The following is a 21,379-nucleotide window of genomic DNA, read 5'->3' on the forward strand; positions in this document are numbered from 1 at the left end:
TATTATTGAGTTTATAGGCGATAACAAAAATCAAATATAAAAATAAAAGTCTGTAAATATAATACATTACCGTCATTGACTTTGAAGATGTAAAAATCAAAGAAAATTATAACTTTCTTGAATATTTCAATCCTAACTAATTTTATGAAGATCCAAATCGACCCAAACTACTTAATCTGTTGTTTTCCTCTCTTCAAATTTTCCTACCTCTAGAAATTTGAAGTTTCCATCTCAACACTCAACCATCCCATAATTTTATGATTTACTATAAAATCAGTAAATATATATTTCTTTAATACATAAATATAACATAATTAAAATTAATTTAACTTATTCTAATTCTGTCCACAATTTAAACTACTTATTTAGTTATTTTTATCTCAAGTTATCCAAATTAAATTGCTTTAATCATGCAACTAATAACAAACAAATTAATCTTCTCAGACTTACCGACAAGCAGATATGTATATATATATATATATATATATATATATAGAGAGAGAGAGAGAGAGAGAGAGAGAGAGAGAAATCTGTCATCTTTTTTCGTTCTTCTCTTTCCGCTCGATCCTTTCCTCGTCGGTGGAGTCCAACGCCCTGCAGTGTTCTCTCTGCAAACACTTCCACGTCGAATCAAGCGTGCCCCGTGAGGTACACAGGCCGCCATTGACGCTCCTCCATCGTTAGTTCTGATATGGAGGCAGTGCGTGAGTTTGAAGACTGGGAAGTGCTGTCCTTCTCCTCCTCCGCCGCGAGTGACGGCTTCGTAGTTATACATGGAACCGCGGATGACGTCAGGTCCGAGAACTTTGATTCCGACGCGAGGACGCCCACCCCATCCGCGTCGGAGGAGCAGGAGGAGGAGGAGAGCGGAGATGGGGGACTCGATTCCGTTTACCTCAGATGGGGCTTCCCTGATTCAGATTCCGAGCGTGCTGCTGACGGACGAGAGGAATTGGTGGTTTCCTATCGCGAGGATTCCAACGCCGAGTACGAGACGAAGATGATCGATTCGAGCCACGGAGAGGCAATGGCTGGCTACGATCACGAGGGTTCCAACTCCGATGACGAGACAAAGACGATCGATTTGAGGCATGGAGGGGATTTGATGACGCAGCGTGCTGCTGAACGGGGAGACGAAACGGTGGTCTCCGATCTCGAAGATTCCAACGAGAGGCAGATGATCGATTCAAGCGATGGAGGGGACTCGATGACGCAATCGAGTTCTAGTGATGACCTGATCCTGAAAGAGTCGTGCTCTAACGGGATCGACGGCATTCGTGGGGCTAACGAGATAGAGCATGAGGAAGCCTGGGAGTTGACATCAGATGAGATTGAGGAGTTGAAAGAGGAGTATGGGGAGACCGATGCTTCTGGTATTAGTGGTTGTTGTGGAGAAGAGAGGAGAGGAGTGATGTGGTGGTCGATGCCATTCCGAAACCTGAAACTTAACCTGTTTAAGGTGAAGCCGATTTGGTCAGTCTCCGTCCTCGCCGCCTTCGTGGGGTTCGCCGTGCTGCGAAGAATGCTCAACAGTATCAAACAGGAGAACCCAAGCGTTTTGCATAGGGTTTTCACGGGTGACAAGGTGAGCTCATCTCTGCATTCGAGCAAATAGCAGGGGAAATTTTGTGCTTGGTAGATTCATATATCTTAGGGATATGGATTTACTATTTACTTATAATTCAAATAAAAAAAATCTATTCACTTTTGAATAAATATTAAAATATTAAAAAGATAAATTTATCATAAAACAATTATTAGACTTTTAAAATATGATTTTATAAAAAAGAATATTTACGTCAATACATATTTAAAATGCAGATTTTGTTTACCAAATATTCAGAAGTGTACATTCATTCAAATTCTTTTCTCCAACCATTACCCAAAGACAGTCTTATTATCTTTATGTGAAGAATCTAAACGCAATTAAGACCCTCAAAATTTGTTATTGTGTCAATAGAATCAATTTCATTTGAAATGCATGCTTTTTACCTCCGTTGCTCAATTAAGTAAAGGCTTGAGTCAATCTTCCATCAATAGAATCACACTTTCATTCATCGAACACTATTCCTTTCATACTTGATTCACATTACATGTGTTACGAATTTTTCTTAATGATCTCTAAGTAAATTGACCATTGAGTATAGCTTCTTGGTATTCCAGTAGCACACTGTGCTGCTTCCAGGATGTGTGTTCATTTTGTTCTTTGAAGTCAATTTTTTTATTCTTTGTTTACTGCTATATTCCAGTTAGAACATTAAGCTCTTTTAGGATGTGGATCATTTTATTTTTTGATTTTAAATATTGAATATTTCTTAAATTCAATTTGCTATTGCATTACCATATATGACAAAGTAATTTAATTGATTTAATCCTCTAGTAACTGATCTTAGTGCTAACCTCTTATGCTTTTGAGAAAAATATGCATGTAGAAACTCCGAATTGATTCGGAAGAGAAATCTGTTGGTCATTTGGGACAAATTGGTCCTTCACGTATACAAAGAACAATTTGCATTATCCCTGCAATGCAGCAAGAACAAAAAATCATTTTATTGTTTAAAAAATCTGATTCAAGAAGGGTATTGCTTAGAGATGCACCAACCATGTTGTAGGAAAATACTGAACTATGGTTGAGTTTTCTTCAGATGAAAATGAGTTTTCAAATTAGACAAAATGATAGTGTGCACCAAGGAACTAATGAACTCTTAACAATTCTTCAAGTGCTTAATAAGGTAGAAAATGATATCTGAGGTGACAAGAAAGTTGTTGATTGTGAATCAACTAATAACTGATGCACACAATATATGCCATCTCCCACCATATCAATTTCTGTTTAACTATATCAAATGCATAAAAGACTTCATCACAATGGTCAAGTATGTTTAATTATGCTACAAAATCTCTTGTTGTTTGATACATTTCGAAATCATTTTTCCTTCTGTCTGCTGGAGCAAAGTACTTTCCGAAGCAATCTTTCTCGTATGTTCTTTACCTAGATGTTTTACTCGATAGAATATTTCAATCAACATAGCTTAGATTTAAGTTTCCTGTCAGCAAACATTTCGGTGAACGAATCTCCAGTTTCGTTGATACATGTTAAGTTTTGCAGATGGCGCCTCAGCTTACTGTTGATGCAGCATCGCCGACCAGAAGAAATGTGTCTGTCATAAAAGCTTTTCTAGAAGGCGGTGATGTGTCTCGAAGGCCTGTATTGTCGTTGAGATGAGATGAGATACGGAATGCCGAAATGATAGAGTACTAATTACACATATTGCACATTGGTAGCTGACCATATACCTGTGAAGTTGTAGATTTCTTCTTTTCACTTATTATGGTAGTGTTCTCCTGTTTAATGAGTGTTATCTGCATTGTGAAGTATCTTTATGATTGATACAGGCCTTTCACAGGGCAATAGATGGAAATTAAGAGGTTTGATCTAAACGTGCTTTTCCCTCCTGTGTGTTTTTCTTTACCTAGCATTAGGGGCAATTTTATGAGTGATTGGCCTGATTATTTCCAACCTTTATCTTCTGTGTATTAGTGTTGCTTCCGCAATGCTGATGTAATTTGTCAAATCAAATGCTCGTTTCATTGATCGGGTGATCTTTCACATGGTTTTATTTGACTATAAAAAAACTTGTTGTGCCATTTTGAACTCTTTAACTATGTTGGATATTAGTTTGATATATTCTCGTCTAATCTGACACCACTACGTAACAAGATAGTTCGACAAACATGAATCATGTATGATTAACCTAAGTTATTTTTGCTAACGAGTATGCAATTAGAGTGAGATCTCCAATTTTTTACTAGGCTAAAGGATTTCCTCATGACCTTAATTCCAATAAAGATTATTTAAAAAAAATTATGATAGACCTTATAAATTGGACAATAGAACTAATAATTATTGTATTTCCGTTTTCTTAATTTTTTATTTTATGTTTAATTAATTAATTAATTATTAATAATTGATAATGAAAGATGACACGTCACCGTGGACGTGCCGGAGTGGTTATCGGGTATGACTAGAAATCATATGGTTTCTGACCGCGCAGGTTCGAATCCTGCCGTTCACGTTTTTATTTTCATTAATTTAAAGTTTCTTTTCTTTTTTATTTTCGCTAATTTTAAGTTTCTTATATGATTTATTTATTTATTTATTTATTATTATTATTATTATAAAAGAACACGATAATAATAAGTTAACATCATCAAACAATATCAAAAACGAGAAATTTGATGACTATAAATTTGTTGTCATGATGATATCAGGACATGCGTTTTGTTGTCATCATAATAACTTTATTTTTTTGTTATCATAATAATTTCGAATCGGATGGCAAAAGCAACGAGGTATCGAGAGAGGCCTCTAATGACGAGAGCCGCTCAGCCTGTTCTTGAGCGCCGCCATGGCGTCCGACTGTTTCTTTATCACCGCCGTCGTCGTTGAATCCCGAGGCAGCACGATGGCGAACCCGTCGTAGTATGACTTCATCCCCTCGCCCATGATCTGCCATAGTAGCCCGCCGCTGAAGGACCCGCCGCTGGTCTCGGCGTCGCTGTAGATCATGCCGTAGACGTAGGACAAGAAGTCGTCGCGGACCTTCTGCGAGTATCCCGGAGTCGTCGTCGACTTCCCGAACTCCTCGAACACCATTGGCTTGCCGATGACCTTCACGGAGTCGTTGAAGTGGCTCGAAATCCACTGCTGCAGGAACGTCTTCCGCTCCTCCTCCGACTTCTGTGGGAGCCTACCGTAGGAGAAAGAACATCAATGCGGTCTACCATATATATATATATAATGAGTTTTACATTATATATATATATATATATATATATATATATATATATATATATATATATATATATATGAATTTATCAATGCGGTCTACCATGCATCCGGGTAAGCATGGATGGTGGTGTAGTCGATCTCATTGACTTGATTGCCGATGATGAAGTCCGTGCCATACTTGTAGCCACCAGGGTTGTAGAGCCCGATCTTGTCCGGGGTGGAACTCCCGTAGAAACCCTCGAATCCTACCTGCAACAAGTGCTTGCTGTCGATGGACTTCGTGTACGCTGCCATCTCCTTAACCCACGCCTACTCGATGCAATCGCTTAACTCAAACGATGACACTAATGAATGCAGCAGCAGCATTCCCTGCTGTGGTTGATGCTAACGAGAGGGTTCTCACCGTGACTGTTTGGCCGGAGGGTTCTGATGGACAGCGCGGTTCGTTCATTAGATCCCACGTCATGATGGTGGGATCGTCTTTGTAGGCTACTTTGGTGATGGTGTTGACTCGTGTTAGCACCTTCTGCAGGAGAGAAGAGGAAGAGAGTTGAGATCAATTTCATCGACATACATGAATATGATATGATATGATACGACGCGTAATTTACCAGGACATGGTTCTTGTAGTACTGCTTCACTTTGGCATTGGTGTAGAAGTCATCATCGGTTTTTATGGCCTCACCTGCGTCGCGAGCCCATTGTACATACTGAGTTTTGCCGCCGAAGTCCTTGAAGTTGTTGATCAGGCTCATAACGAGACGGATACCGTGATTTTTGGCCTCCGAGACGGCGAAGTCGAGCCCCTAAAGAGACGAGGATGGATTGAGGTCGCCACACGAACGCTTGTCGACAGCGTTGCGATATGGGAAGGAAGCGGAGGCAGGACGCACCTGGAACATTTTCTCGTTGTAGACCCCCGGCGACGACTGCAACGCGGGGTTGCCGCCGTCGTTGAACGCCCACGTTCGGCACACGGTGAGCCCGGCCGCCGCAGCCTCGCTCAGGGTCTTGGAGACGTTCACCTGGTCCTCCGACGCGACGTTCATCAGCCAGTATGCGTTGAACCCGTTGAAGAGGAAGGGGGAGCCGTTGACGACCAACTTGGAGCCACTTCTCCCGACGAACGCGAGTGGCTCTGCCGCCGCTGCTTGATGAGCGAGAAGCATGAGTGCGAGAGCGCCGAGGAAGCGGCGCAGTCCGACGACAAAACTAGCCATTTCGGTGGAAGTGCGCCGTGATATCACCGAGGGTCTGCGGGGATCAGATTTATAGATCGAGAACGAGGTAGTGCAAAAATGGCGAGGATTTAATCGTACGTCATAGACAAGAAGGTATTTGTTTGTTGTTAGCTGTTATCTGCAATAAGAAGAAAGCGCATGAGATTCGGGCACGAAAGGCTGCGAAGAGGAAGACCGCAAACATGCAAATTACCTTGCATTCTCCAAAGGAGATTGCCGCTGACAATCCTTTTTCTAAGGGCAACTCTTTTACTTCATCCAATTATATAAAAAATAAAATATAATTTTAATATTTATAGGTCCCGAATATTATCTTTTAGACTTGTAATATGATATATTAAAATTTTAAAACGTTAAATTGATCTAAAAAATATAAAAAATTATTTTTCACATCTTTCTCTTCGAACTTCATATCGTTTTCGTCGTTGAAAGATGTTTCGGCGATTAAGAGAAAAACAAGAAGAAGGAAAAAAAAAAACTATTGAATAGAAAGACACTTTCTAAGGGTGACTCTTTTACTTCATTCAATTATATAAAAAATAAAATATAATTTTAATATTTATAGGTCTAGAATATTATCTTTTCGACTTGTAATTTGATATATTAAAATTTTAAAACGTTAAATTGATCTAATAAATATCTTTATATCGTCGTCATCGATGAATGATGTTAAAAGAAGAAGAAGAAGAAAAAAAAAAAGAGATTGTATAGAATGAGTTAAAAAAATTATTGAAATTAAGTGATAAATTAAGAGTATTTAGTATCTTAGGAATATTATATGTTTTTAAAGAAGTTTGTTATTTGTGATCCCTTTTTACTAATGGAAACCCCTTTGCTAATAGCAAAGTAACTCATAAAAAAAAATTATTTTACTATTTACAATCCAACTACATACTTTTTTTTTCTTTTTATCACTTACTTTATACAATTATCTATAATAATAATAAAATAATAATTATAGGCTGGAAATATGACCTTCTGAGTTGTTTGTAAAAACATCTGGAATATTATCTTTAGGGCTTGTCATGTATTAAACCCTAAAAGTATTAAATTGATCTAACAAACGTAAACATTTATTTCTCATATCCTCTCTGATCCCTTTTTATGGTAAGAAAAAGATTTTATTGTGATAATTAAGAGAAGAATAAGGAGGAGAATAAAAAAAGGATTTTATGGTAAGAAAGAAATTGTTATTCACCATCCATTTTTACAATTGAAACCCTTTTGCTATTGACAACTCATAAAAAAATAATAAAAATATTATTTTACTATATACAATCCTCCTATTATTGATCTTACCTTTTTTTTTCTTTTTTTCTTCTTCCTTCTAACCCTTTATCTCATTGTTGATGTCGCTCCTTGCCGATAACATCGCTGCCAAATACTCAGATATTATCATTTAAATTATGTAAGAAGATTGACCTTACTTATATAAATACCTAAAATAATAATTATAGTCCTAGAATATGACCTGCCTAGCTATTATAGAAATACCTTAAATATGATCTTTTTAGTTGTAACATGATGTCACCCTAAAATTATTAAATCAATCTAACTAACATAAAAAAATATTTCTCAACTTCTTTTTTATCCTTTAATTTTTAATCAATAAAAGATCATTGGACGATTAGAAGAGGAGAAAAAAGAAGAGCAAAAAAATATATAAAAGGAGTAAGAAAAGTTTGTTTAAATAAGTGATAAGTAAATAACATTTATGTTCATTTATAAAGGGACATTCATTGAATATTAAAAAATCTTTAAAAAATTTGTAATTCACAATCCATTGACAATCCTTTGCTATTGTCAATCTTTTCAAAAATAATAAAATATTATTTTACTATTTACAATCCCACTATTATTAATCTTATCATTTCTTTGTTCTTCTTCTATATAACTCTTTGCTTCATCCATCAACACTGCTCTGTTATAAACTTAGCTAGCTTTATCTAAGTCATATGATACCTTTGCATGTATGTTCATGAAGAGTTAATCTTCTCAAAACATCTTATTGTCCCTTAACGACCTACAAAAAAGAAAATAGGTTAGAGAAAATGTTTAGCACGAGATCTCATAAGTAAATATTCTAAGAAATATTTTATAGACAATATAAATTACAAAAACATAGTTCTAAATTTTGAATGATCGCATGATAAAGGGTCTAAAGTAGTTTACTATAGTCAAAACTCTCCATAAGTATTCACATGACATCATTGTAGAATAAGGCAATGAACTAGTCTTAGATATTACCTCAAATACCCATCTAACTATGTGCCACCCGAGTAGCTTAAAAGTGCTATATTGGTTGACACTTCATACTCTTCTGTGGAGTTAGAAAACCTCAAAGATAACTACTTAAATGACCTATTTTTGAACAGTTTTACGTTAGCATGATGACTGCACACGACTTATGTTTACAGAACTAAAATAACCTCAAGAACAAACCAAAATAGAGCTGCTAAGTATACTGTAAGCTCTCTATATACTATACAAAGCATGAATAAAATTGAAAGGTACGGATATATACAAACATTATATTGAACACTCTTTATATAGATTTATGCATGATATTCACCTCCACTTATTCCTTCGATATTTTTGTCGAAAGCTTTATGAATATTATATCTCATCGCTTTTGGTGAATATTTATTTTTCTACCCTAGTTGCAATGTGTCTCTTAGCTCCTAGCTATTCTCCGTCACTATTGTTGAGTAATCGAACTTTGATATGTTAATGTTGCTTTCACTTATGAATATGAATGACTTAAACTCCGATGTTAGGTCGATCGAGTTATACTAATCTTTACTAGTTTATCAGATCCGTAGATGAAGGAAAAGACTTTCATTATTGTGCACTAGTCTCTTAAATGTCTTCCATCATTGGATTTGGGTGGATATCTTTTAGAACTTTAACATGTATCGTCTCATAAACTTTTAAGTTTTTTGAGGTCTTTCCTCTATAAAATTTGTCTATCAATTCCTCTTCTACTTAGTTATCACCTCTAAGCAGGTTTACATTACTTTTATTTTTAATTAATATTTTATTAGAAAATAAAACGAATAATATATTCTTAGTAGAACTGATCACCATTAGTGAGAGATTTACAACTATTCTCATCCACTAAGTTTCTTCAATTGATCTTTGAATATATGCAAAACTCCTCTGCTGGATAAATAAGATAACTAAGATATTTAATTTTTTTACATTCTCTTAGAAGTTAAGAAGGCAAATGTTACTTGACTTCGCCCATCTCTTTGATGGTTGTACTTCATGAATTAAGCTGGTAACTAGCTTTTATCTATTCTTTGCCCACACTTTCAAAGTATTCAAATTGTTTGCACTCTTTGCGTTTGAGTTAGCTGCTACTATTTGCATCTTTATTGCTATTAAACTTCTCGAATGCAAGAAGTTTTGCAAGAAAAAAAACATAATTTAATCTCGTCTATTGCCTACTTAATTCCTAGGTTAAGCACTCCTGCATCAACTTAAAGTCTACCACTTTCAACTATCTTGATAAGAAATCGACTAGTCGATAATACAAAGTTTCATGGGTTTTACCCTTTGGCTTTATCTCGATACTTAGAGTTTGCATATGTATTCTACACCTCCTTGGCCCTCTTTCATGACTATGTGCTCTTACTCCGTGAGAGTAAGAGACTGATGACTTTATAGAAGTCTCATCTCTATAGTATCCTAATGTTGTCATGTAAATGAGGCTACTATATGTTGTCTTACATATGTCTCATTTTTTTCATGATCGGTAGATATTTCTCCACTATAGCACTTCTCTAAGTCTATCTTCATCTTAATCGATGCTTGGTTTTAAGTAACTAAGTCCCTCAAGACTTGTCAACACTTCCTCATCCCTTTCGACCACTTGCTTCAATACCTCTATGTTCTCTAAGCAATTCTTCATGGTTAATAGAAAGATATACTATAACTCTCATGTATGTTCTCTATCATTATGTTATAGGGCTTGTATCGATTATGCTCTTTATCACTTTCTTGGTAGCAATTTTTGTTTGCTTTACTTTGTCTTCCAACTTGCCAAATTCTCTCAAGCAAATATGAGTTATGAAGCAGTCCAACTCTCTAACCGCCCTACTTATATCTCTAAATAATCAAGTTTTCCACATAGGACTCATTGATACTTGCACTCGGAATCTCCCTTAGTGGTATACACCACCTATATATTGATGACCAAGACTTTCATCTAATACAAAATTTAATTTATGCATGGAAGACCTGTCTCTATGATACTATATCATTCACTTCTTAAATTGATAACTCTTCTTGTTATTATGGAAGTGGAGCTCTTAATAGCTCCCAAACATACCTCTATATAATCAAGTCCCTCATGAGACTTATTATATGTGTGTTGCATTACCTTGAACTATTTCACCATAATTCATTGTATCAAGTCGCTTTCTAGTGATATCTTTATTGTATTTTTATCTTTATGGAATAAACTCAGATTGTGATCTCTCCATGTGTGACCTCTGCCAATATATCGCAAGCCCTTCGCCACCCTAGATTATATTTGTTCCTTTGGCAATTAACTTTTATTCACTTTCTCTCGAGTGATATATGGATAAAGCGTAGCTCTTGTACACTCAATTGTCTAGTAACTATTAAAGTCTATTGATTTCATCGAAATTGATACACTATTGTCTGGATCTCAGGCCCCTAATCTCAATCTCGACTACACAACTTCTTTTGTGGCAACTCGAATGGTACCACTATAGCATATTATTCAAGAGTATCAGTTACTACATTCTCTTGCACTATGCTAAGGTTTTTAACCTTAACTTTGCCTCTGCAAGTTAAGTCACCTAAATTCCTTAATCAATTGCTTCACCGAAATAAGATAAAGAAATTAATAGATAAAGCATAGCTTTTAGATAGTTCATTGTCCAATAGCTCTCGAAGTACATCGACTTCGCTAAAATTGATGCATTATTTTTTAGATCTTGAGTCCCTAGCCCACCAACACAATCTCCACTATACATAACTTCCTTTGCGTCAACTCGAATAGTAGTACTATAGTATATTCTTTAAGAGTATCTGCCACTATATTCTCTTGCCCCATGTTAAGGCTTCTAACTCTAATTTCACCTCCATAAGTTGAGTCACCTTAGTTTGATTCGTCGAGATAAAACGCATGTGTCTTGAAGCTCCCTTCGACTTTAACACCATGCAAGATAAGTTGGCTTTATCAGAACGAGAGACCCATGGAACAACATGATATCGCTCTTGCCTCTACAAAAGTTTGTCTTTGACTGTTATCTAAGAAAAGCTTCGAACCTCCGCTCTATAATACGTCTTCTATGTTGACTCTCTTCATTTAGCTTGGGCACTTCACTAATCTTCACCTAAGTTGTTTTGCTTCTCAATTTACATTAAGTTAATAGTAGTCTCACGCACACCATTTCATAGGTTAGTTCTCCATTGAGTCCAATCTCCACATTGACTATTAGTGTGCATTCATTTGGTGTTACTTTGGTTGCTCCCTCACTTGATCTTACAATACATCTACAAATGCATTACCTTGTATAAAGATCATGCGACGGCTCCTCGTTACTCGCTTGATCCATTAAGTTTTATAGAACTATCATCTTAAAGTATCCCACTCAATATATGTAATTTGTTGCACATGATTTTTACTATAAATAATCGAGACTTATTACTCCTAGATATTTATCTCACTAGAACAACTTTTCTCTTTGAATCTCTCTCTGGAAGTTTCAAGGACCACCATCCCTTTGGATTGCTTCACTTTGCTGAACAAACTATGTATTACTTTATCTTCACGAATGCACATACTAAATTAAAATTCTTCACCAATATAGCCCTCGACGTACCTCTCAAGGTCTAACAATATACTGAACTTATTGTACAATTCAACCACTAATGGATATATCCTTCTTATTCTAAAGAGAGATTTTATCTGCCAAGTCACCTTAGGATGGTCATGGATAGTCCATCATCCGCATATAAGCCTTTGTGTGAGTATCGAATTCTTCAAGTTAATAATTCTCCTAGCCTTTATGAGCTTTACACAACTCTTTGAATCACCAAGCAATCCATCCCTCCTTGTAGGGTTTCATCTTTTGCCAAGCACCTCTGCCCCTTAGCATTATCAAGATTGATTACCAATGTCGAGCCATAGCTTAAACTCAACCATCTCAACCTTTATATGCTATGTGTTCTTCCCAGCTCACTTATCCTCATCGTGCCTCTTACATAAAAGGGTTGATCATTTTTCTAAGTGTCAATTTCAGACACTCATTCCTTTGAGCAACTCCTTTCCCTTCATCTCTATGCTCATTTCCCTTAAATAGTTGTACATGTTGGTTATACTCAGCACAACCCCTCTAGTTTACCCACATTTACATGTCTAAGTGACAGGGAATATGAGATCAGCTAGCCATCATTCACTATGCCAGTACTATATTAGGATTGATATTATCTTATCCATAAGGGTCGGGATCCAAAAAGTGGCTCAGGCCAATTTTGGAGCTGTCGAGCTATTTAGCTATTGAGTTGTCGAGATGCCTCTTAAGAATATTAAGGGACAATTTAAATCAATTACAAGCCAAACCCCCTACGGAATATTTGTTGGAATATTTTAAAAAGATTAAAAGACAATTTAGATCGGTTATGAATCAGTTTTCCAACGAAATATTTGCATGAATATTCCAAGAGGATTAAGGGATAGTTTGGACTAGTTACAAATTAACTCCCTACGGAATATCCATAGGAATATTCCAATAAGATCAAGAAATAATTCGAGTCAATTACAAATATATTCCAGGAAGATAGGACAATTCAAGTTAGTTACAAATCTCCCCTTCAATGAGATCTACATTAGGTATTCTTCCCCCCATAAAGGTTAGTATAAAAACACGTTCATAGTTCCCAAAAGAGAAAGAAAAAGTCATTAACTTGAATGTTTGAGGGATCGAATCACGAGGAAACTACATCCCCCCTAGTCTTAATCTTTGTGTAGGAAGAAGGTTGGAATGACCCTATATCATCCCGGATAGCTCCTCGCACTCGGATCAGGGCCATGTCGTGTTGATATAGATATCAATGATAAATTTTCCTAACATCAAGTATTTCTAAGTGTGTTTGTCCCTCTCTAATATCATATGTCGTAGACTTAGTTAGTTTTACCTAAGTTATGTGACACTCTTGCATGTCTATCTACAAAGGGTCACTTTCCCAAAACCTCTTATGGTTCCATTAAAGACATGCAAAAGAGAAGATAAGTTAGATAATATGTTTAACTCGAGATCCTTTTAAGTAGATATCTCGGTAAATACTTGATAAGCAATGTAAACTATAAATATATACTGCACAAACTTTGAATAGTTATATGAAAATGGGTCCAATATGGTCCACCGTAACCAAAAGTCCCCATATGATACTGCTGTGGAACAAGACAGTGAACCAACCCTAAACACTACCTTAAAGGTCTATTCAGTCATGTGTCATTCGGATAGCTCTATGGTGCTATGCTGTTTATACCACTATATGAAGCTAGAAAATCCCTCAAATGATTGCTTAGATGTTCTATTTTTGGACAATTTTATTTCTATACGATGACTGCATACATGTGTTTAAAGAATTAAAATGACTATAAGAGCCAATTAAAATGGGACTGTCAAACCTAATACAAGTTCTGTATATATTGTATAAAGTATGAACATAATCGAAATATAGAAATATATATAAACATTATCTCAAATACCCTTAGTGTGAATTTGTCCATGATAGCTTGTTGTCAGTACTATTGATATTCACTCGATGCTCACTATAGGTATAACTAGATGTAGCTTATTGCATCTCCGTTCGCTATTGATGTCACTCGTTACTATGCTCCATACTCCTTTGTTGTTCGAGAAGAAGGCAGGAAGAAGGTGGATCCTACCAATAATGTTGAGTCCTCCATGGAGAAAAGTGTCAAAGTCATTCAAAACGATGAACAACAAATAGAACAAGCACACGATTATTATCGTGACAACCATTACAACCATGATAGAGACGACCATTATTGTGACTCATGCGATGATAGTGATCACTCGACCAACCAAAAATACTAGAAGAAGAATAAGAAGAGAAAGATGAGAGCATTAACGAGTATTTTAAAATTATTAAAAAAATTTAAGATGAGATTATAAATAATAAAAAGAGAATTATTGATAGAAATATCTGTTCTTAAAACGAGTCCTCTCGTGTATAAGACCGCATCACGTGACTTGTGCATAGGGTGGGATCAAGCACGTGCCAATTAAGCATCTGGAATGTGGGAAAAGTGTTTTTAAGTTAGAGAAGCCAAGCAATCTTGATTTTGCATGTGTGCAGAAATAGCTGTAGATAAATAATACATTGGATTTCATCTTCCAGATGTAAAGGATCGAAGATAGAAAACAGACCTTGTGTTCTTCCACTCGACAGCAATGCTGATTACACGTTGTGCACAAATGATCATAATTATGCTCATCAGATACCATTGACTCCATGTAGCCATGACAACAAAAAAACTCAATTTCTTCTCTCAATCAGCAATAATCTCTTTTCTGTCAATAATGCTATCCCCAGCAAAGTAAATCTACCGACTCCTATGAATACAGTTTCTTGAAGCATTCAAGGAAAGTGGTTGTTCCTTTATGCGGGATAGGAGAAATGATATCTCCCTGGTTGCAATATCCATCCTTTCCTTGGACTTGGCAGCCTCTGATACCAGAGATGAGGCCATAGCTTGCAGTGCCTGTACCCGTTCAGCTTGCTCACACGAGGCAGCTCCATAAGCTAGGTTTGAAGGCACTACTGTGCTGATTCGGCGCCATCGGATGGGCAGATAGCGTTCCGGAATCTGAAAGCAGTTTAGTGTTGAGAGAACTCTGAGAGTATGTCGACAGAGGATCCCCGAAAATTCGAACATACGACAACTGCACGAGAGCAACTCTTCCTGTGGCATCCATATCACTTTCCGTCCACCATCCATCTTTGTGTGGTGTCTAACAAGAAAAAGACCTTCTCCCATCGGAAAGGAGGCATAGTGTGCCGCCAAGACAAGCTCATCTTGTAGCTTACCAAAAGCATATGGAGTGAGGAATGAGGCTGCATGAGCTTCCATAGGAGCACCTGTTTTGAAACAGATGTTCTGTAAGTTCTGTTGCATGGTCTGCTGCTCCCCCATTTGGTCTCTGAAGTCAACAGCCACAGCCACCTGTGTAGAGAGAAATGTCATTTTTTTCCCTAATAAAAGATTTTTAATCACATACAACGATTTGACTCACTAAGGCTCAGTGATTCCTCATTAATATGGAAAATTTAAATGTGATGCAAGTCTTCAAGTAGATAAATTATATTATATCTGGCTCGTTTGATCATGCCCGCACGTAACCTACATGTTTGGCAGACTAATCCCATACAAAATTAAATTTTCACATGTGTAAACTACAAGTTCAATTAATGGATAAAAATAGGCAGACTAATTCCAAGTGTAAACTATAATTTGGCAGACTTTTAATCACGTACAATGATTAAATTACATTCAAAATTAAATTTCCACATGTAATCAACAAGTTTGGCAGACTAATCACATTCAAAATTAAATTTCCACGTGTGTAAACTATACTTAATGGATAAAAAAGGGCATACTTGTTCGATGAAATGAGTAAGACGCGTCTGTGCACTCAAGAACCGCTGAATGAAAGAATTTATTGCTTTTGACACACCTTTTAGAGTCAATCCTGCAAGAAAATGACTCCTCAGGTATGGCAATGCCCACTGCGTTCGAAGAGCAAACAGGTTTACAATATGTCTATTGGCATGGAGTCCAAAGGAGTTGACCATATCCCTCCATCCAAGCTCAAAATCATCTATATTTTCCAAGTTATAAAGCTTGTAGAACTCAACCTTCCACTCACTGTACCGCTCCCCAAGAACTGCATTGAACCATGACGGGAACTTCACCACAATTAACCAAATGCATAGGGCATGTTTTGTGTTTGGCATTTCGATAGCTATTGCTTCTTTGAGACACATATTTTGGTCAGTTAAAATTGTTCGTGGAGCTTTTCCATTCATGAAGTTCAAAAACACCTGGCATAAACCACAACAATAAGCATATATATAGAGAAATGAAAATGGGGGCTTCTTAGTGGCTTTACCTTTAATGCCCATGTGAAGGACTGAACATTCTCTTCTTGCAAAAGCACACAACCAAAGAAGCATGGCATTCCGTAATTGTTCATGCCAACCCAAATTCCAAGTGGCGTGTCAAAGGCAGTCAAACGATGGGTTGTGTCAAATACAACTGCATCACCAAAAATCTCATATGACTGGACTGATGAGGCATATGACCAAGCAATATTCTCAAGCCCTTTATTTGAATTTGTTGTGAAATCATACTTAAAGTTGGGCTCTTTCGCCTTAATACTCTTGCACATTCTGAGGAGATCAATACTCTCCTCATCCTGCTTTACCTTTCTAAAGGACTGAAGAAGGTTCCTTACATCCTTTTCTGTGAAAGGCAAATAGCCTGGTTCGACACACCTTTCCAGCTCCATGAGCCTCATCATTTGCTGCACTGAAATGCCACTCTTTGCAAACATCTGGATGCGGATTTTATCAGCATCGGAGATAGTTCGATAGGCAGGAAGAAACCGCACTTGATTTGGTTCTAACAATTCATGGTTGTGGTGGCTTTCAAAACCTGTGACTCGCCATTCAGAAACACCCATATCCATGCTTTTGCCGATGCGCATGTATGCTTGACATCCACATCGAGAAGATTTACGGTTCCTCTGCTGCTTGGTATCAGTAGTTGCCTTTACAGGAGTATTGCCAGAACGATGGCAGACAAAATACCGCCTTGTTAGTCCCTTTCCAATCCCATCTTTCCCCTCGGTTCGATGACGACGAATAGAGAAGCCACATCGCTTTGCAAACTCACTATAGAACTCATATGCAGCATCATGGGTTTCAAACCTTTGACCAATATAGGGAATGACATCATTAGAAGTTTCCAGTGAAAGCCTTGTGTCCTCTTGGGATTCCCCTGTGCTGCTAGTGTCGTCCAGAGACAAAGACCTTTGTTCTGATGGATCATCATAAACATTTAACATGGCTCTATCTTCTTCAGATATTATTTCTGCATCAGAACAATTGATTGGAAGAATACCCTGAATATGACAACAAATAAAAGCCTTGATGATATAAAGGAAAATGACAGATGTAAATCCCTAAAGATAAACAAATTATTCAAATACATAAGGTCATCAAATCAATTGCAAAGTGCAAAACATCATTCAATACATTGGACTATGTTCTATTTCTATGAGTTTACATTACAAGCCTCTTCAGTTCAATTATCTCAGGAGCTGACAAAAACAAAAAAGAACGATGATTATATTGTCATATCGGATTCAAGATACTAGGAATCCTATGTAGAAGAATATACCAATATGACATCAAAAGATGAGTAGGATTAAGCTACAAATACAACATGAAAGTGATCCACACACAATCATGAAGCTAGCATATAATGATTACCAACTACAGGATTTGCATATAATGATTAACATACTATCTAAAAGCTCTTGGTTCAACTAGTGATAGATCCCCAGTCCATGTAAGCATCCCAAATAATTAGGATGTACAGCTTCTTTGAAACAAAAATTATGTGACACAAGTTCGCTAATGGAACTTGTAAAATTGGTTACTCATGTTTACATATGATTGCCTATGACCCCAAAAAAAATTTTCATAAACTTTGTTTCTGTAGCCATGTAATGCACTTCAGCAATGTAGTTAATTGAATTTCAAAGATAAGGAAAGAAAGTCATTCTTTCCTCTTGAATAATATGTTTTTTCTCGCATTTTCAAGATGAAATAATCATCTAACCACCAGTATCCACTGCCAAAAGTACTCTTCAATAGTTTAACTTAAAGCATTTGATTGCAAGATGCATATACTGAAGTCCATCATTAGGTCATCAGTGGGCCGGTTTTAGTGACCCATGAGGTATTATTCCTCTAAGGTGAGCCCCACATGGCTTTGTCTTTTTGATGGGATCCCAAAAGGCACATTGAGGAATGAGTGACCTTAGCTCTTTTGAGGCTTTCGCTCTCCAACTCTCTAACCAGTGGTATTATTATAGCCTCATGGTTGGAAAGCCACAGGACTTAGACTTGCCTAAACCATCATATGATGAGGTCCATCACCAAGCCATCACTAATTCAGACTTAGTGACCCACAGGGTATTGTCCACTCTGGGCTAAGCCATGCATGATTTTATCTTTAGGGTAAACCCCAAAAGGCACTTCAAGGAGAGGATTGACCCTGGCTATCCGGTTCTCTAACCAATATGGAATTAGATATGGTCTCATCAACATGTAAAATTATAAACAGTGTCACTTTACTTTTCAACAATTAGTTTGGGTTTCACTCAAGAAACTTGATGCTTTGGCAAAGCTTTAAGCTGGCTCCCACAATGGGGGAAAAAGATCTTCACTACCATAATAAAGATTCACTTTATCTCGGATCTAACATATTGGTCTTTATTTCTTCATCCAATGACCGAGAATGTTTTGGCTATCTGAATTGATTTTTGTTGTTTATTGGCAATCACTTTACATCATCACCATCCCTCCATGATTCTCACTCAATCCAAAGTCCAAACCCCTTTGAACTTTGTAGATCTCTATGCTATATCAGCCATGAGTTTATATGATTCTCTAACTAATCAGCCATGAGTTTATATGAGGTTGTATAGATTGTATAGGTTATATGGCTTCCGATCAATTTATTTATGTATAATAATTAATAAAACAATGAGTAAATAAGTTAATGACTAACAAGTATAACATCATGAATGCAGTCTCAGCATTATAGGTCCCATCCATTGTTCCTCGAGCAGAAGAACAAGAAACCTCGTTTTGGCATGGTTTTGGAAGCACAATATCTTCAATATCCTGGTTTATAAACTAAGCTAAAAATAATTTGGAAGATGTGTTTTAGAGCAAACTCTCATAAAAAACTGAACCTTCAATCGTGCTCAGCGGCTGATAGTACCATAAATTCCAGACTTTGAAGATCAAGTGAAGGCAAGCTCCAATAAGTGTACAAATGGCAAAAAGATGCTCTCTAACAACAGGTTGATTAAGTGCATGTGAACTGAATAAGATTTATAGATGAATTTTGTAGCTAGATACAAATATGATCTAAGCACAAACTGTATTTTTCTGATAGCAATATAGCAACCGAAAGTGAAATTTAGACACCACACTTTCCAAGCAGAAGCATCAATTTTTGCAAACTGTTTAAGATCCAAAAAAACCAAAGAAACCTAGGATGACTGAATCTTCAAATCAGAAAGCATTTTCAAATGTAGAAAACTAATTAAAAAATAAAATACAAAAAGAGGCACTCGACAGGGACCCCATGCAACTTGTAAACTAACACTAACAACATAGCTCCTGAAAATAAAATCATATTCCAAAGCAAACATTCAATCAACTAAAGTCACCTAGTTGTAGCATTCTACAAGCAATTGGTACAAAAGGTTTTCACCAGAGTGGTAATAAGGTCATTTTTCATCAAACAATATCGGAAACAAGTAGAACAACTAGACACTCCTACTTTTTACCTTGCTAATACATAACTCATTCTTTTCGGCCATCTGTTCAAAATCATTTCAAGCTATTGACAGTGTGTTCTTACCTTTCATTAAAGAATACAGCAAATTAATTTATAGAATTCATCCACATATCCTACAGTGTTTTCCAAAAGAAGAAGAATGATATTTAAGCACACTGAAACAATGCAGTGGATCATAGAGTTACTAACATAAACACCGAAAGAACATAACAACTACTACTAGAATTCATTTAACAAAATCACTGAGCGAGACATAAGAAAAATATGGAGTTCCTTCTATAATTCACATAATGAAGAAGAATAAAACTCTCATCCAAATAAACAGAATTAGTTATGCAGCATTAATTGTTTAAAAAAAAAAACAAATCAGTATTCACAACACCAGTGAAATCCTTCCTTTTTTGAAATAAAAATAATTCTGCAAATACAATCACATAAATCAATCGTATTTATTGCGACTTCATCAAGCTTTTAAAATCCCAAAAACTTTTAACAAATTCAATCTTTCTGTTATGTGTGTGATACATAAAATTAGCATGCTTAAAAAACATATAATTATTTATTTAACTTCAATGGGCTTCAATCACCATTCTTAGGCCTGCAAAAGGATAGAACCTAGATATGATTGGGTTTGATCCACATTGAATGCAATGCTTGGTAAATCCGATACTAAAATCCATGCCTGATCCAATTATCGCCCAGAGATTGCTTGATCCAATGTGACCCAGCTACATGGATATCTGCTGAGTGTAGTTTATCATCGACTTACAGGTCAAGCTTGAGGAGAAGCCATAAAATCCCAGCAAAGGCTTTAGGGCAACTAACGATATGGGATCCGGAGGATAGAGCTTGCGCCCAATTACATTAACGAGAACAAACCCATGTCTCAAGATTAGAAGCTATCCCAACACCAATCAAGCAGATACACAAACAGATCTCGAAACGACCAGTTACATAGCAGTTCATGCACATCTTATAATGAGAAATCAATTATTGTATCTTCAATTCTACCCATTTTTCACCAAGAACTGTAACCTTAGGGCGGGGCGCGCCACACACCATATCTATCCTGAAAGGAAAAAGGGGCGAGGAAGAACCTTGAATATTGGAAGATCAAGATCAATCCCTTCACTTTCTCCTCCCAATACGACCAAGAAGAAGGTGGATGCGGCGGCACGCAGGCATTCAGTTATTGAGGGAGGAGAAGAAAGTGCCCGATCGCGGGCCGAATCGGCCTTCGACAGCGCGCCTTTGATCAGGGAGTAGGAGGCGGTGTCTGTGGCACTCCCGCCGCCGGTGAAGACGGACTTCCAATCCCCGAAGGGACGGAAGGGTGGCGAGCGCCGTCGGCTGATGGAGTCACGGAAGAGGTCGGTCTCCGGCCGTCGGTGACGCAAAGAAGGGAAAGGTAGACGTAAGAGGGGGGCCGGAACTTGAGAGTACATGGAACACAAACTAGTTTTCTTCGGGTCAGGGAACCTTCTTCCACCGTTGGATTTAAATCGAAGGGTTAATATCGTTAACTAAAACCCATAATTTGATCTATCCTGGGTCGGATTCACGCGCCGATCTTTGGCAGCACGGGTTCAAACAAATCCCGGTCTAATCGGACCAGACCACGGGTCGGGTAGCGTCGGATCAATGTCCATCTCCGTGTATGTTGCATTCGCTCGATAC

At 37.0% G+C, this 21,379-nt stretch overlaps 3 protein-coding genes and 1 non-coding gene across 5 annotated transcripts; 2 read left to right on the forward strand and 2 right to left on the reverse strand.

Annotated features, from left to right (window-relative positions):
- The first annotated feature begins 532 nt into the window (after positions 1-532).
- LOC103988375 (uncharacterized) lies at positions 533-3,612 on the forward strand. The gene is made up of 2 exons (XM_009406913.3): positions 533-1,585; positions 3,110-3,612. Exons 1-2 carry the CDS (start codon positions 692-694, stop codon positions 3,224-3,226), a joined length of 1,011 nt encoding a protein of 336 aa, XP_009405188.2. The 5' UTR covers positions 533-691; the 3' UTR covers positions 3,227-3,612.
- A 382-nt stretch (positions 3,613-3,994) lies between these two features.
- Positions 3,995-4,076, forward strand: TRNAS-AGA (transfer RNA serine (anticodon AGA)). The gene has a single exon. It is a non-coding gene; the product is annotated as a tRNA-Ser (tRNA).
- Positions 4,077-4,369: 293 nt separating this feature from the next.
- Positions 4,370-6,012, reverse strand: LOC135677420 (mannan endo-1,4-beta-mannosidase 5-like). The gene is made up of 5 exons (XM_065189775.1): positions 5,686-6,012; positions 5,404-5,598; positions 5,196-5,318; positions 4,893-5,101; positions 4,370-4,751 (listed from the first exon to the last, which is right to left on the reverse strand). The coding sequence occupies exons 1-5, from the start codon at positions 6,010-6,012 to the stop codon at positions 4,370-4,372; spliced, it is 1,236 nt and encodes a 411-aa protein (XP_065045847.1).
- An 8,392-nt stretch (positions 6,013-14,404) lies between these two features.
- LOC135583320 (protein FAR1-RELATED SEQUENCE 11-like) lies at positions 14,405-21,162 on the reverse strand. Of its 2 annotated transcripts, none has more exons than XM_065187122.1 (4): positions 20,800-21,162; positions 16,212-17,225; positions 15,700-16,143; positions 14,405-15,265 (listed from the first exon to the last, which is right to left on the reverse strand). In XM_065187122.1, the coding sequence occupies exons 1-4, from the start codon at positions 21,145-21,147 to the stop codon at positions 14,645-14,647; spliced, it is 2,427 nt and encodes an 808-aa protein (XP_065043194.1). In that variant the 5' UTR covers positions 21,148-21,162; the 3' UTR covers positions 14,405-14,644. The 2 variants fall into 2 exon arrangements, with proteins under 2 accessions (XP_065043194.1, XP_009404297.2); XM_009406022.3 differs by having other exon boundaries at positions 16,212-17,194; positions 20,800-20,938.
- Between the last annotated feature and the right edge of the window lie 217 nt (positions 21,163-21,379).

Source organism: Musa acuminata, chromosome BXJ1-6 (genome assembly GCF_036884655.1).
Source record: "Musa acuminata AAA Group cultivar baxijiao chromosome BXJ1-6, Cavendish_Baxijiao_AAA, whole genome shotgun sequence".
Classification (NCBI taxonomy): Eukaryota; Viridiplantae; Streptophyta; class Magnoliopsida; order Zingiberales; family Musaceae; genus Musa; species Musa acuminata.

What these genes read in the sequence shown, in the direction of transcription:
- LOC103988375 (XM_009406913.3), top strand. Translation starts at nt 692, where the DNA reads ATGGAGGCAGTGCGTGAGTTTGAAGACTGGGAAGTGCTGTCCTTCTCC. An exon ending in GGGTTTTCACGGGTGACAAG is followed by an intron (nt 1,586 to 3,109) that starts GTGAGCTCATCT and finishes TAAGTTTTGCAG; the next exon opens with ATGGCGCCTCAGCTTACTGT.
- LOC135677420 (XM_065189775.1), bottom strand. Translation starts at nt 6,012, where the DNA reads ATGGCTAGTTTTGTCGTCGGACTGCGCCGCTTCCTCGGCGCTCTCGCA. An exon ending in ACAACGAGAAAATGTTCCAG is followed by an intron (nt 5,599 to 5,685) that starts GTGCGTCCTGCC and finishes TCGTCTCTTTAG; the next exon opens with GGGCTCGACTTCGCCGTCTC. An exon ending in CCTCCGGCCAAACAGTCACG is followed by an intron (nt 5,102 to 5,195) that starts GTGAGAACCCTC and finishes TGCATCGAGTAG; the next exon opens with GCGTGGGTTAAGGAGATGGC.
- LOC135583320 (XM_065187122.1), bottom strand. Translation starts at nt 21,147, where the DNA reads ATGTACTCTCAAGTTCCGGCCCCCCTCTTACGTCTACCTTTCCCTTCT. An exon ending in CCTTCACATGGGCATTAAAG is followed by an intron (nt 16,144 to 16,211) that starts GTAAAGCCACTA and finishes GGTTTATGCCAG; the next exon opens with GTGTTTTTGAACTTCATGAA. An exon ending in TTACTCATTTCATCGAACAA is followed by an intron (nt 15,266 to 15,699) that starts GTATGCCCTTTT and finishes CTCTCTACACAG; the next exon opens with GTGGCTGTGGCTGTTGACTT.